Raw genomic sequence first — 16,029 nt, 5'->3', positions numbered from 1 at the left:
GACATACACTCTTTATATGTCGTCAAATCATATTTCACTATCTAGAAATAAATTTAAAGAAAGGAAAAAAAGAGAGAAAAATGAAAAAAAAATTATTAAAATAACGATATGTTAATAGTAATACGAAAAGCCATATTAATGAAAAGAGTATTGTAAGAAACATAATTAATATAAAAATAGAACGATTATTAGTTCAGAGTTTCCAGTCCTCTAATAAAAAATGAAAAATAGAAGGAGGAAGAAAAGAAAAATGGAAAAAGAGGAAAGAATGAAAGGAAATAAAAGATTCAGCAAACCTAAAATGGTAAACCAAAAAGTATATTTATCACAAGGACAACACTGGAATGCCAATAAATTCAACTTGTACGTATGTCGAATCGCTGTACACGTACAATATAATTATAAACTATAATATTTCAGTGGCACTTATCGCTATACATTGCACAGAAAATGTTTATTTTTTATCGTTTTTGTTTCTTTTCTTCAAATCATGCAGCAATATAATTTATCTATTTCAGTTTAACCAAAAGAGAAAACAATTAATAAATGGAAATATCGTCCATAAGGGATATTGTATAAGATATATGTATGTGGTTATAAAATTCCTGCCAAAATTACCGTTATGTTGAGAAAGAGAAAATCTACATTTATAGTTGGTTTTGTTCGAACTGGACGAATTTTAATTGTATTCGGTTAATGTGAGACGTTATATTTAAAAAATTTTAATTTCACGTCCAAATGCACTGTAGCAATTTTATCTAGCTCGAGAACCGTCATTATGTAAGAAGAATGCAGGCTTCCAGGAAAGATCTTTATATTCTCATGTTCCCCGTCCAAATCTCAATGCGCTATGAACCCCCCTTGTTATTATATTCTAAACTTGGAGTTAATTATCAGAATTCTATCTGTTGAGCAGCCTCAATGATCTTCAATAGTCTTTATCTATGCGACGCATATGTATAAAATTATATAGGCCAATTCGATGCATATTGAGATAGTGTTGCTGCAAGTATTGAATGTACAAAGAATATTTGTGAAAACTCCCTCGTCCTTTGATATCCTGATTTTGAAAAAGAAAAACAACTATCCAATACCTATCAAGATATAAATTATGCATACGTGATAACGTCAGATTAATTTATGAATATTCACGATTACAAAAACATTAATATAAAAAATGGGTCGCAACAATCTGCGCGACCACTGAGGAGTGTAAGAAATGGTGATTTCGAACGACTGAATATCCAAGCATTTATTTTGTTAAATATATCCCCTTCCATTCTACGTAACATATATTATAAATATTAGCAAATTGCCATCCAATATATTGTATATCTCTTGTTCTCTTATCATCGTCATCATCATAAGTATTATAACTATATTATTTTTATTGAATAATTATTGTCAATTTTATTATTATATCACTACTATTATCATTATTAGTAATTTTACAAAAATTATGCTCATTATTATTATCATCATGAATGTTGTTATTTTTATTTAGTTATTTTTATTTTTAGTATGGTACAATTATACTATGACTGTACTATTAGCTTATTTTGTATGATAGTTACAACACTACAGTGTGAGTTGCAAAATATGTGCAATTTTTCGACGATGAATAATAACCAATGATGTTCAATTAATTATGCCTTACAGATCAATTTTTCATCACCCAATTACTAATTGGAAATTTACCATATCAGAATCTATTGGGAAACCAATCGAAAGAAATCAATTAAAAAATTGAATAAGGCTCAGGAAAAATGGGGGAAAAAATAAAGAATGATGACAAGGCAGTGATTCTTTATATTTCAATCTAGGAAGGGAGGATGTGATTACAAAATCGAACAAGGACTGCAAACTATAAAGATGTTGCGATTCCTTTGCTTTTTGAAGTGGAAGATTCGCCATGCATGACAAAATTCGATTGTTAAATCAATTAGGTCAGCATATTTAGATTCTCTACGACCTTTTAGAAAATGTTTCGAAATTCAAGAAGGAGAGTAGAGTACTCAGCACTTTGTCCATGTTGCTTATTGCCACGTGTTAGGGATTATGAATTGGAGAAATTTCATCGTACGTTAGAAATTGCAGGTGACGACCCTGAGTGAGAATAAATTTCATTGAAATTCATAAATTTCGAAACAAAGAATTATTATTTCACACCATGGCATAGATATAGTTAAACTATCAGATTATTTAGCATTGGTACGAATCTTCAGATCTAAAACTTTTCAACTCTACCCACATTAACCACTAGTGGTTGATAATTACTAAAACAGTTTACCGTAGCAATGCAAAAAGGTATGGTGCTCTTGCATTTGTCACACATGACTTTCGTCTCAGGTAATTTATTTTTGCAATAAGGACAAGGTGTCAATGGCTCGTTCTCAGCTTCAGGATCCTTTGTCTTTGGAGCCTTCCTCACAATCGCTTCAATTTTCTTGCTACAGTTGGCATGGATTTGCGTTTGGTATTCAGGCCGCATAAAGTTGAACGCTGCATGCTTCAGTCCGGCTCTATGGCATTCTATTACCGTCGATGTTGAAATTGGAACGATATCTGAAATGGAATTAGGCCATTTGAGAGAATGGAATTTGTTCGGTGGCAATTATGCTCCGTTTGTTCGAATTGAATTCTTCACCATCATGAAGAAGAACATCCTTCCTGACACTTGGATAACCTTGTCAGGTCTTCCGGTGTTGTCGACGTTGTCTCTTGTCCTCTACCTCTGTAGCCTCCAGGCGTCGATCGGCGTCCTAAAGCAAAGCCAACCAAGCAAATTGAAGCACCTTGTAACAAGTGGTCAAAGCATATCGACGATGGACTAACTTTACCTACGATAATTCCTCCTAGGAAAAATGAATCAGCAGAACCGGTCATGCTATGATCGAAACAACTACATCACCGCAGCGTATTATTGTTCAAATTATGTTCAGAAGGACCCAGGGATCTCGTCTTTCCAATGAGTGACAAAGTCAGTTTGTATCAAGTTTGAATGGCATAGTTGATTCACCCCATGTTCACCGTGTGTTGTCGTAATTCATTTCTTGGCAAACACCTGAAGAAATATAATTGAAAAAATTATTTTTAATCAATAACAGGATCCCATCTATGTCCTGCTAGCGCCCAATAATATGCAGGCAATGTCACTTTATCTTAAATTCATGTTGAGGTTTTTCCCAGTCTTTAATCGGTTTTTTCTCCATTTTTGAATTATTTATTCAATGAGCACATCTCCACGAGTCCTTCGATGCGCCTCATGATTTTATATCCTCCTGGATTAATTCCTGATCGTTTTCTAATTTTTTTCTATTTTTTTCTGATTTTTTCCGATTTTTTCCCAATTTTTGAAAATATTTTTGACTTGTGCCGCCCCTGGATGAGTGCGGGGCCCCGAAAATTAATTGTCCGCCCCTATTTCGTCGGGTGATGACGTCACGCGGCATGTCACGTGGTCAGGTCACGTGACCGCACTCGCCGATACAGCTAGCGCCATGTGGCGGAATTTTCGTGAACTAAAATCCCAAGTTTCTTGCCCCTTGACGTCAGGCAATGTGATGCGTGAAAGAGAGGTAAAAGGGTCAATACTTTTACGGTTTCCCTCGAGCGCTCGGAGCCGAAGGGGTCAATACTTTTCCGGTTTTCCTCGGACGCTCGGAGGCGGTCGTCGTTCTTCGGCGGTTTTCCTCGGACGCTCGGAGGCGGTCGTCGTTCTTCGGCGGTTTTCCTACCGCTCGGAGGCGGTCGTCGTTCTTCGGCGGTTTTCCTACCACTCGGAGGCGGTCGTCGTTCTTCGGCGGTTTTCCTCGGACGCTCGGAGGCGGTCGTCGTTCTTCGGCGGTTTTCCTACCGCTCGGAGGCGGTCGTCGTTCTTCGGCGGTTTTCCTACCGCTCGGAGGCGGTCGTCGTTCTTCGGCGGTTTTCCTCGGACGCTCGGAGGCGGTCGTCGTTCTTCGGCGGTTTTCCTCGGACAGAGCGGTCAATACTTTTTCGGCTTCCCGCGAGCTCCAGAGGGAGTCAATACTTTTGCCGGATTTTAGTTCACGAAAATTCCGCCACATGGCGCTAGCTGTATCGGCGAGTGCGGTCACGTGACCTGACCACGTGACGTCATCACGTGACCAAATAGGGGCGGACAATTAATTTACCGCGCCCGCACCTATCCAGGGGCGGCACAAATGAAAAATATTTTTAAAAACTGGGAAAAAATTGTTAAAATTCGGAAAAAATTAGAAAACAATTAGAAAACAATTAGGAATACACCTGGGATGGTTTGACTCTGATTAATTAACCGGAGATGAAGGAAAAAATCTGGATAATTATGGAAAAATGGGGAAAAGTAGGGAAAAACGAGAAAATGAGAGACTCACAAAAATTGAACTGTGTAGTATTCTTCTGTATTTTTTGAGCATCAAAACATCATTCTGACACTCTGAAATTGAATTACAACCGAAAGTAATCGAGATAATCAAATTTATTAGCTATTCTAAGTACCGAACTAGCGGCAACTTGATTAATTTGACAAATCACTTAATTCAATCAACAAATTCAGCTATACCTAACGTCAAACGTGCTCGCCTAATTTTTTACAATATGTTATAGGTAAACTGATCTTTGCATTTCAACTTTAATTGTCAAGGTATCCTCCTCGGAGATACTCATCATGAGAATTGAGCAAAGTTTTCTGAGAGTCACCAAGTATAAACACCCGACGATTGAATGACACGATTCTTCTGCTCGATGGCTGAATATATCAGGTTTTCGTTATCAAAAATTATCAAAGGGAAGCTTGACTGGAATTTAATAATTATTACTATGTATTATCTTCGATTCGATAGATCAGCATCTGTTCAGGATATCTAGACCGTGTATGCCATAGATTGTACTCCCTACCATGTACTAACTTTTTGGTCTAAGACTAAGGTATGATTTATGGAAAAATAGTGAGCTATGGCATCAAGTTACAACTGTATAATAATAGCTGAGTCTTGCCTTTTTGATAGGCTATGCGACGAGTCGCTGTGGATCAGGAATGGTATTTTCACAATTCGCACAGTTATTCTAGATGTAAGCGCACTTTGTTTGGAACAAACTCTAAACCTTTTTAACATTGGTATCTTGTGCATCGAGGAATGAATGAATGCCGATGCTCGATGACACCATATTTGGATCCACATGTTCCGTACACATTGGACAAACTTCTTCACTTTCGATGATTCTGAAAAAAAACGAAAATAACTGTCAACACCTCTGACAAAAAATAGAAACAGTTTGCAGATGGATAATGTGACGAACTTTGGAGAAAAATTCACAAATTCTTTGCCACAGAACTAATGAATCAATGCAAGAAATAAAAAAGAACTGGGATTCACTCACCGCAGGAACTCAGTTGCGATTTTGGGAAACTCATATTGTGGACAAGCTGTAAAGTCTTCTTTGAGAAGGTGACGACCCTGAGTGAGAATAAATTTCATTGAAATTCATAAATTTCGAAACAAAGAATTATTATTTCACACCATGGCAAAGATATAGTTTAACTATCAGATTATTTAGCATTGGTACGAATCTTCAGATCTAAACCACCACTGGTGGTTGATAATTACTAAAACAGTTTACCGTAGCAATGAAAAAAGGTATGGTGCTCTTGCATTTGTCACACATGACTTTCGTCTCAGGTAATTTATTTTTGCAATAAGGACAAGGTGTCAATGGCTCATTCTCAGCTTCAGGATCCTTTGTCTTTGGAGCCTTCCTCACGATCGCTTCAATTTTTTTGCTACAGTTGGCATGGATTTGCGTTTGGTATTCAGGCCGCATAAAGTTGAACGCTGCATGCTTCAGTCCGGCTCTATGGCATTCTATTACCGTCGATGTTGAAATTGGAACGATATCTGAAATGGAATTAGGCCATTTGAGAGAATGGAATTTGTTCGGTGGCAATTATACTCCGTTTGTTTGAATTGAATTCTTCACCATCATGAAGAAGAACATCCTTCCTGACACTTGGATAACCTTGTCAAGTCTTCCGGTGTTGTCGACGTTGTCTCTTGACCTCTATCTCTGTAGCCTCCAGGCGTTGATCGGCGTCCTAAAGCAAAGCTAACCAAGCAAATTGAAGCACCTTGTAACAAGTGGTCAAAGCATATCGACGATGGACCAACTTTACCTACGATAATTCCTCCTAGGAAAAATGAATCAGCAGCACCGGTCATGCTATGATCAAAACAACTACATCACCGCAGCGTATTATTGTTCAAATTATGTTCAGAGGGACCCAGGGATCTCGTCTTCCCAATGAGTGACAAAGTCAGGTTGTATCAAGTTCGAATGGCATAGTTGATTCACCCCATGTTCACCGTGTGTTGTCGTAATTCATTTCTTGGCAAACACCTGAAGAAATATAATTGAAAAAATTATTTTTAATCAATAACAGGATCCCATCTATGTCCTGCTAGGGTCCAATAATATGCAGGCAATGTCACTTTATCTTAAATTCATGTTAAGGTTTTTCCCAGTATTTAATCGGTTTTTTCTCCATTTTTGAATTATTTATTCAATGAGCACATCTCCACGAGTCCTTCGATGCGCCTCATGATTTTATATCCTCCTGGATTAATTCCTGATCGTTTTCTAATTTTTTTCTATTTTTTTCTGATTTTTTCCGATTTTTTCCAAATTTTTAAAAATTTCGTCGCTTCGGAGTCAGTCGGGATTCTTCGGTTTTCCTCGGAAATCGGAGGCAGTAGTCGTTAATTTTTTGGTTTTCCTCGAATATTTGGGGTCGGTCAATACTTTTGCGGGGATTTTAGTGCCAGGAGGGTCAAAACTTTCTCGTTTTTTTGCTCGGAAAAGTGGTCAATACTTTTCAGGTTTCGCTGCAGAGAGGGTCAAAACTTTCTAGTTTTTTTGCTCGAAAAAGTGGTCAATACTTTTCAGGTTTCGCTGCAAGGAGGGTCAAAACTTTCGCGTTTTTTTCTCTGAAGAAGGGTCAAAACTTTTGCTTTTTTCCAAAACCGGAAAGGTATTGACCAGGAAATACGTCTCTTTCACGCAACACATTGCCTGACGTCAAGGGGCAAGAAACCTGGGATTTTAGTTCACGAAAATTCCGCCACATGGCGCTAGCTGTACTCGCGCTGGGCGGAGCCGAGAAAAATAGTGGTCAATACTTTTCCGGTTCTGCTTGAAGGAGGGTCAAAACTTTCCCGTTTTTCTAGGGGTTAGTTCACAAAAAATCCGCCACATGGCGCTAGCTGTACTCGCGGTGGGCGGAGCTTAGAGAAAATGGCGGCGCCCAGAGAAATACGCGGAAAATTCAAATAATTAATTAAAAAATCGGAAAAAATCGGAAAAAATCAGAAAAAATCAGAAAAAATCAAAAAAAATTAGAAAAAATTGGAAAAAAGTAGAGAATATTAAGAAGAATCAGAAACAAATTCAGAATAAATCTGGGATGGTGTAACTCTAGTTGCATATCAGAAAACGCTCCCAGGGCCATGGAAAGATGCGGTAATTGACAAATCAATTGGAATGGGTGCATCTTTATGGTCTCTCTTGTTCATCTTGACGTGTGTGGCTCCACGCGCAAATGACGTTTGCAGGTAACCTCCCAGATCAGGGAAATGTATGCGAATTGATTTAATTCATAATCTCTATTGCGTGACACTCGGTGACATGCACAAAGTGCAGCGTACTCTATTCTCGGACTGGAATCTTGAAAAATTTTCCAACAGGGCGTACAAGACACAAGGAGTGCCCCAAGCCCAACAGATGAGCTTAGAAAAGATTCACTGGCCAGTCGAGAGACGAGGATCTGGGTTTTCTTCTTAACGATGTGATTCTCTTTGCTCCGATGCCGTTTTCAGGTTACCTGCATTTCGGAGGCCTCCGTACAGCTCTGTGCATTATGATGCAACTATCCTTTGGCTCGGGAAAACCAAGGGAATTTTATTCTACTTCTGGAAGACATGGATCGAACAGGACTCGTACCTCATGCTGCAGGTACACTCCAAGCGGTTTCGTTCCGGACTGGAATCATCCCGCACAAAGACCTGACAAGGGGTGAACATGTAGGCTTCTGCTTTCAATCGAAATGTCTGGAATTGTACAAGTATCTATTCCAATATCCCTTCTGCTAGTATGAATTCGCCTGTAACAATCACTGATACTTCCATCCTTTGTAGTGAGCAGGTCGAGAAGTTTTCCTCCAAAACGCCTCGTCGTAGCACTGTTTTCGTTTAGACAATGGACTGGGGCTCTTGGGACCAAAATCGTTGAGGCTTAGGCAGACATCGAAGTTTTTGTTACAATACGGTGATAGTAAAATATATAAAATTTTTATTTCCAACAGTTAATTATTCAGGAATCAATAAGAGAGAAATCAAGATAATGATAATATTAATGAGAATAATAATAACAATAACAACAAAAATGGCGATGCTTTAATAATACTGAGTTACTCGCAAGAAAAGTACTGTTCATTATCATCATCTCAAAAAAGAATGAGCGATCATTATTGTTATTGTCTGAGAATCGATAGTTATTTTAACACACATAAAGATAGGATTGAGATATGCAATGGAATGATTATTGGAAATGCGTATTTAATATCATTTTTGAATCTATTATTCATGTGGTTAAAAATAAATCAAAACAATAGGTCTAGTATGGAATTATTCATCTCCACGTCAGCTTGAAAAATTGATCGGAGAAATAATTAATGGCAGAAAATGAACAACAGCAACCATTAGTCGTCAAAATGATGATAAATGTTGTTTTTCACATAAGTATATTCTTTGTTTTAATTACCATTCTAACTTCTGATTGCTATTGAAAGTCAGTTGAAATTGAATGTGGTAAAAATCTGAGTTTTCAAAATATGATCCATCTGATTGCATCGCTATCTCAAAACGCCAAACTTTGCCTGCATATTGGATTCGAATGCACACTGAGGATCAAAAAATTTGGAACAGCACATATTCGACATCAACATAAACTGATGACGAGGTTACCTGACTTACAAAGCATCTGCTAATTAGAAAAGGTCGAGATATACCTATGTTTCCAAATAATTTGCAAACTACTCTCGTATAATTTGCATCATACAGAAAGCTAATGTTTTCTTCGAATCAATAAAAAATAAGCTTGTCGTCGATTTCACTCAATGCAAAATGGAGATGAAAAATCATATACATGAGATATATTATTTATATACATTAATATTATCAGCAACAACGGTACTTCCAAAAATATTTTGCATGTATATAATATACGTATATCTTCATATGTAATAACGAATAATTTAAAAAACCAATAATTTTCCTACAGCTAAGCATTATCATTTATTCATTATCATTATTATAGCTTTTGGAAACGACAGTCTACTTTAAGGAAGTGGTTTAGTTTACGGTGGTAAAGCTTATTTTTGGCAATTTATTCACCGATAGTCCTGAATAATCGGTTAAATCTCAAAACATATATTTTTTTTTTCATCTCTGGTCAAAGCTTTTCAGTAATAATATTAATTAACTGAAGAAAAAGTGTTGACGAAGAAAATATAATTTTTTTCAGCGTCTTGTATCAGCTACTTTTTCTTTAGAATAGCGTGTCGTATTTAAAGGCTAATTGAAAGAAAATGAATTAATACGGTTTAATCGCTCCTGAATCGTTGAAGAGATGCAATAGTTGCGCGCTTGTTTCTGGCGATGTTTAAAAAAGAAAGATCACCAGCATTTCTTACAACAGTCTTTGGAAATCTTACGTCTTTTCAATCGTCGCATGACCTTCATTCGGCAGCTTTTGCACATCCTTTCGTTATCAGAAGTTCGTCGATGTAAACATCGTTAAGTCCACTTGTGTCGATCAACTTCAAACCCAGAATCGTTTCTCCCGGACAACGACGATCCGGTCCGGAGTCAACGACAATCGATACAAAGTCTTTTTCAATGACCATGTCTTGGAATAACAAGCAATCGTCTACTGACCAATCGATATTCAAAGGTTGAACACCTAGGAATAAGTGAAAAAATAGAAAAAAGACGTTTTCAGTCTGAATTACATTACAAATTTGTATTCTGGAACAAAGGTTAATTTCAACTTACCTACGAGTCTTGCTCTGATAGCTTGATAAGGCAGATCAAGAAATTGTCTTCCGAGGGGTAGCAATTTATCTAAACTTAGGACAGAGAAGTCTCCAAAATCACAGAAGTAAACAGTCGCCATGTGACCTGCTATTACTTTCGATACGCAGACCCTGGAAGAGTAAAATGACAACTTTCAGTGATTTGAAGAGAAAGTCCATGTCAAAATATTCTGGGACAGATTTTTACCGGTAGTAATGTCCATCGAAGTGTTTTGCAGCGTAGAGGTTTCCCTCTGTTACAGACTCAGAGGACAATGATGGCCCAGAGGAATTTATGCAAACTTCTTGCAGCTGCACCATCAGTGCCTGAATGTATAGAATCGGTTTTGAAATCGGAGAATAATAGCAATTTTTTATAAACTTTGATAAATCACATTTTCCTACCTCTAGGTAGACGCGGTCTTCGTAAGGTTGAACGGTGAAGATTCCTGGATTAGCGGCCATGGTAACGTGAACGTCGAAGTAGCTGCCAACGTCTGGTATTTTTGGTGGTTTTAATTTTTTATTAATACCTTCTCCGTCGCTAGTTATACCGTGTCGAGAAACCGTTCGTTCTAGCCTCTTTCTGGGCTGCGTATTATTGTTTCCATCACCTGCAGCACTGAAAGAATGAAATGACGTTGGAATATGGACTACATATTTAGTTTCGACGATAATCTCATTGTCGTACAAGCTCACCCCGTAAGCTCCGGTTCTACTATTAAAGTGTTGTTGATCGGCATCAGAATATTATTCGGCTCAAGTCGCTTAAATAGTTCAACAAATACAGGCGTAGATTGCGTCCGAGAGTTACGGACTCTTGCAATCACTTGCTCGTTTGGTGGTGCCAGTGCTCTGAGTTTTTTTGCCAATTCATAGTTACATACCCAATTCGGGATGCCATGTAATCGAACTTTCAGAGCCTGAAAAATACAAAATTAATCAAATTGCATTTCAAAGAATGACCTTGATGGAATGCAATCACTTCTCGACATCTTACTTGGTAAGGATACTTCGCAAGAACTTCGGACAACTGGTCAAGTCTAAGAAGGTCTTTTTGATTATCAACCACGATGGTTTTGCCAAAGTCGACGGTAAACACTTCGATTCGATTTGACGCGTCTACGTTGGTCACTAAACCTCTATACCATTTACCGTCTTCAAAAGCACGGGCAAAATAAACTCTTCCGAATTCAATTTTTTTTTCCTCACTCATGATAATGTCCTGCGGCTTCAACCCGGTGTTTATAACTTTATTCATCAGATTAGTTAAATGCAGCATGCTTTCATTTTTGACATGCAAAAACACATCACCAGTGTCCGTGACGTGAGAAACGAAAACTTCAGAGACTCGATCTTCCTAAAAAAATTAAATGGAAATGAGTTTAGAATTACGTCCCAAGTTTGTTCGGCTCGATGGCAAAATTCTGGACTCGAGGTAAAATTTTTGTTCGTTTACCTGGTTCAACTTCGGCGACAGAATATTTTGGCTAATTCTACTCAGCAACAATTCGTTCAGGTTTATATCGACCTCGTGCTTAGTATCATAAAGAACAACAGATGCCATTATCTCGCCTTCCTTAGATCCATGACTCACGACCTGCGCGATTAGCATCTGATCCAACAGGAGTTTGTTCAGGTATTCGAAAACCTGGTCGGTCTCGCTGAATTCTTCCAAATCGGCTAGACATAGGTTAATTGCCTGGAACCATAATGAACAAAATTCGAATTTAAGAAAACAACAAGAAAAAAAAAAACGGGGAAATTTCAAAGAGCAGCTCAAGATTTTTCTACCTGTGCAGGTACTCGAGAAAATCTGCTTTCAAGCGGATATAACTTAGTGTAATCAACGGAGGTCTCGTCACCATGATCGATGAAAAATATCGAAGCTTTTCCAGTCTTCACATCCATTTCAAAACACTTGACTCTGTGCCAACAGCCCTCGTCATGAACTGCGTAGTAACTCCCTGGTTTGATTCCAGAATTGCCAGGGGTTTTTGATAACTCGTTATAATAGGAATCAAAGTCATCTAGCATTCTGTCAAATCTCTCCTAAACGAAAATAATGCCAACTTGTTTTTAATAACTCATTGAAAAAAAAACAAAAACATGGATCATGCAACATAATCGGCATAGCTCACGCTGTATTCATCGCCTATAAGTCTGGCCCATATTTCGATGGTGCTAACAACATTTGTGATGCAAACATCCCAGTACTCGTCGGTTGGCGGTTCAAGGATACCAGGCTGTGGAGGTCCAATGGCGGTAAGCTGAATCTTTTCCATCCTCGGTGAGAGAGGGTCAGCAGTCTTCACATGAACAAAAAAGAAGAAATTTTAAATGTTTTTGCCGTGTGTATGTATGCTATGTATGAGTGAGGCGAGTCGCTCCTATCATTGCGCAAATTCGTACCATATTTTTCTCCTCCTCATAAGACCCTTGTAAAACCAAGCTCTCGCGACTTTACATATTATGTTTTCCCACTCCCTCACCTTTCGGGCACAACAGTTTTTAAAGCCAGAAAACAAAAAAAAATGAATAAATGAATAAAACCATTCATTACCTTTTCGTTCTCGGTAAATTCATTTCGTGGTACAAACGGAGAAAGTATGGTGATATCTTGTGCCCATTTATCCTTTGATATTTCCGCGCACCCGTCGATGGCGTTTTCCCAGTCGTTGGGAAGATTTTCTTTGTAAAGCTCTTTGTAGTAATTCGAAATCTGATGTAAAAAGACGCCAGCTTCATGCTGTGTTAGAATGTGCAGGATTCGATCCCTGATCAAATTTTTGTTTACTGTCTGAGAAAGGCCTCCAAGAGGTCCAGTCTTTTCCAAAAGTTGTTTCATGGCTTTGGCAGCTGCCACTCGTGTCGCTTCTTCACGGGTTGGAGATTCCTCAGGGTAACTTGTGTAGCTGTCTGTACCAACCTACAATTAAATCATGACATTTTGTAAGAGTTACGTAGCTTAAAATTTTGAAGCCTTCTGTTGCATTGGATATAAATCAATTTGTCACCTTTACTCTGCAGCTGTAGACAGACCTCCGATTCAGAGTCCAGGATACAATTTTGTAGTCAACATCGGGTAGGTTCATAGCTTTTGCCCACAATTCCAGCTCTTTACAGGGATCTTGATTTTGCAATGTCGGTGGCCATGTAATTTGCGGCTTCTATGACGACGACGCACATTAATAGAACAAAGCTACAATGAATATATAAATTGAATTTTGTTTTGGGTCTTACCGGCGACGTCGGCGTACGAGGTGAGGTAATTGATGATGCTGTGTCAGCCGAAAATTGGTTTGGACTAAGTGGAGAAAGTATCACAGTCTGTTGAATAGGTACCTCTTTCGGTTTGACGACAAGTCTTTCACTGACAGTTTTAAACTGGGGTTTTGGTATCTGAGTTACTCGCTCCTCCAAATTTCTAGGAGCTGTTGTTGCTTCGGAGTTTGGGCTTGCATGCAAAATCGTGTTCGTCTTATTTACCGGAAAAGTTAACGGCGTTGACGTGTGTTGGAGGGCTTTTTCATTCTGATTCTCTGTTGTTATGAATGCGGCCTGGTTCTTGTAGGCAACAACGGATGCTTGGCTGTTACCTGGGTTAGGAAAAGTTGACCTTGTAGAAGTGTTTGCCGTGAGATGGCTAGAGAGCCTCTGAGAAAATAAAAGATGCAACGATTATACCCAAGCAAAACTTTTGAATAGCCAGAAAATTAGAACAAACCACGGAACTCACATTGCTTGGTGGGGTTTGTGGAATACCAGGATTGGGTAGCATGTAACGCGGCGGTTTATTGAGGAGTGATGGGCTTGATTTTTGCTGGATAAAGCAAAACTGAGAAGTCGAGTTCGAATACCTAAAACCAGAATTGCATACAAAATTTATCAAATTGAGAAAAACGGTGAAAAGCAAGCTTCTTGGTTAGAAATTACTTATGATTAACTCGATGGCTAGATGGATGATTTTTTTTGGCTTGTACGGTTTTGTGAGCCGTTGTGAAGTCGACCGGAGGTTTCCAGGAACCGGTAGTTGGTCTTCTGCATGTAATGGCCTGTGAAAACTTAGAGCGAGTTATATTGAACAGTTTCCGGCTACTGTGTAATAAAGATAATTGGAACTCCAATTGATTTATGTTCTTACCATTCCTTTGGAGCGTTTCTTGGACTTTCCGGATTTCTGCCTTGCTATCATCTTTGTCAGATGAACAGAGTCTTCTGTTGGCTCAGCTGCTACATTCCAATCTCCTACTTTTCTAGTGATTAGAAGGCCGGGAATATTATTCAACAATTCATCGAGACTCGGATACCCGAGCTTTCTGAATGGGATGTTCTCTCCCAAAATTCTTTTGTAGTCATCTACCAATAATGGAAAAGGAATCAGCAGATTTTCAGAATGAAAAAGTGATGAAACAGTTGTGAAATACAATTTGCAAGAATATTCTTAATACGTACTGTTTAGTTCGGAAAACGAAACTCCACCTTTTGCAGAGAGCAAGCATGCTCGAAGATTGCTGACAACCTCGTCGAGCAGCTCTGCTCTCTCTTGACATGGTCCAGTTGCCTCCGTCATTGGTACTAAATATTATCCAAATCTCTATAACGAAAAATTAAAGACATAATAATTTTCTGGTTGATTCCACAAAGGCAAATCAAAGACTGTGAGTTTCAACTCTTTACATAACACTGCGTTGAGTTTTCAAATTTCTTGGGAAGGGAGATCACATGGCTTTTTTTTTATTACCCTGTCTATCTGAAATTTTCCCTTGTAACCCTTGACCACTTGAGATATCCGATAAATATAGTCAGGTCAGAATGTATTCCAAGAAAAGATGCTATGGGGGAAAACATTCATAAGTTGATGAAATAAACTGGATTGAGTTGGTAGATGCTCTGAAGTCTTTTGAGATATTATATTGTGGGATCACGTGGGATTAAAAATGACAGGAACCGTTATAATAAGAATATACAGGGATAACAAAGCATTGCAGTATTTGAAACGTGGCAAAATTGTAGGATTTCCATATCGATGATTATAACAACGGACTGTGTAACCCATGAAACGAATTTTATAGCATAATCACTGCGTTGACTGAAAATTTGTAACTGAATTGTTACGCTAATGACAGCAACAATACCTAGTCACTATTATTATAATAATACCTACTAACACGGACGAGAGAAAGCAAATTCACTAAATGGTAATGTAAAATTTAGATGAAATAGATTTGAATAGAATAGCAATGATTTTTACTTCAACTTCCTTGGATCTCGTTCACGCTTGGTATTATTTTTCTCTCAACACGAGGTCATGGGTCGCATAGTGGTCACATAACGTCGCATGCAAGGGAATTTCAAAAATTGACATGACAATGTATGTATTTATGAACACGGTAATACACGAAAAATGGATAGTGAAGTTGTAGTCCATGTTGAAAAACACGCGTAGACCCGATTTTTACACACGGTATTCTCGTTTCAACCACCTGTAGTTTTTTTCTTTGCGTTTTTGACCTCGGAAAACAATAATTTCAACTTTTTGGTCTCAAGCGATGGCATATGTCAGCTCGGCCTGAATAGCGAAAAATAGACCCACAAATAGACCAAATCCAACTTGCTTATGAATCAGCAGAAAATTTACTCTTCGATTTTATTGCGATACTTTTCCTTTGTAGAGAGTAAGGTGAACCTAATGATCGGTGAACTAAAATCCCACTTATCTCTGCAAAAATTGTTCCCTATTCCTACTCACCTCAATCGCAGATTCCGTTGCTCGTTGATTCCTGTGACAGTCTGTGGTGTGGCGTGATACTCTGGTGGTACATACATACGTACGACGTATACTAGTAATTTTCGCCGCTGGTCATAGACATTGCGATTTGGAATTTCGGATCTCAGATGGC

At 38.3% G+C, this 16,029-nt stretch overlaps 2 protein-coding genes and 2 long non-coding RNA genes across 13 annotated transcripts in view; 2 read left to right on the top strand and 2 right to left on the bottom strand.

Annotated features, from left to right (window-relative positions):
• LOC125502040 (WD repeat-containing protein 19-like) overlaps positions 1–6,786 on the bottom strand; it is a 50,870-nt gene extending 44,084 nt beyond the window's left edge. The window contains exons 1-9 of one of the 7 annotated variants that reach the window (XR_007279847.1): positions 6,489–6,761; positions 6,173–6,396; positions 5,980–6,105; positions 5,623–5,897; positions 5,383–5,459; positions 4,377–5,224; positions 2,841–3,064; positions 2,648–2,762; positions 2,448–2,565 (exon numbers count right to left, since the gene is read on the bottom strand). Coding sequence is in view for 3 of the 7 variants with exons in the window: in XM_048659538.1 (XP_048515495.1) it covers positions 2,291–2,491 (201 nt within the window). In the remaining 4 variants the exon portion in view is untranslated. Of the gene's footprint in view, positions 1–2,290; positions 2,566–2,647; positions 2,763–2,840; positions 3,341–4,376; positions 5,225–5,382; positions 5,460–5,622; positions 5,898–5,979; positions 6,106–6,172 lie in introns of those variants that run through there. The other 6 variants (XR_007279846.1, XR_007279844.1, XR_007279845.1 and 3 more) reach the window with 6 other exon arrangements.
• On the top strand, positions 66–1,646 carry LOC125502043. Its single transcript, XR_007279858.1, has 2 exons — positions 66–363; positions 519–1,646. It is a non-coding gene; the product is annotated as an uncharacterized LOC125502043 (long non-coding RNA).
• Positions 6,787–7,295: 509 nt separating the features above from the next.
• LOC110116939 lies at positions 7,296–8,670 on the top strand. 2 transcript variants are annotated; one of them, XR_007279826.1, is made up of 2 exons: positions 7,296–8,110; positions 8,190–8,670. It is a non-coding gene; the product is annotated as an uncharacterized LOC110116939 (long non-coding RNA). The 2 variants fall into 2 exon arrangements; XR_007279825.1 differs by having other exon boundaries at positions 7,296–8,116.
• Positions 8,671–9,177: 507 nt separating this feature from the next.
• Positions 9,178–16,029, bottom strand: LOC105684898 (tudor domain-containing protein 7-like). 3 transcript variants are annotated; one of them, XM_012398603.3, is made up of 17 exons: positions 15,879–16,029; positions 14,582–14,723; positions 14,271–14,485; positions 14,063–14,190; positions 13,866–13,986; positions 13,370–13,783; positions 13,144–13,296; positions 12,690–13,055; positions 12,268–12,435; positions 11,921–12,178; positions 11,586–11,828; positions 11,127–11,486; positions 10,826–11,049; positions 10,532–10,748; positions 10,335–10,453; positions 10,107–10,258; positions 9,178–10,014 (listed from the first exon to the last, which is right to left on the bottom strand). In XM_012398603.3, exons 2-17 carry the CDS (start codon positions 14,697–14,699, stop codon positions 9,791–9,793), a joined length of 3,480 nt encoding a protein of 1,159 aa, XP_012254026.2. In that variant the 5' UTR covers positions 14,700–14,723; positions 15,879–16,029; the 3' UTR covers positions 9,178–9,790. The 3 variants fall into 3 exon arrangements, with proteins under 3 accessions (XP_012254026.2, XP_020707392.2, XP_012254025.2); XM_020851733.2 differs by having other exon boundaries at positions 14,063–14,181; XM_012398602.3 differs by lacking the exon at positions 15,879–16,029 and adding an exon at positions 15,381–15,591.

Source organism: Athalia rosae, chromosome 8 (genome assembly GCF_917208135.1).
Source record: "Athalia rosae chromosome 8, iyAthRosa1.1, whole genome shotgun sequence".
Taxonomy (NCBI): domain Eukaryota; kingdom Metazoa; phylum Arthropoda; class Insecta; order Hymenoptera; family Athaliidae; genus Athalia; species Athalia rosae.
Note: the sequence above shows the minus strand (reverse complement) of the source record. Positions and strands in the feature narration are given on the sequence as shown.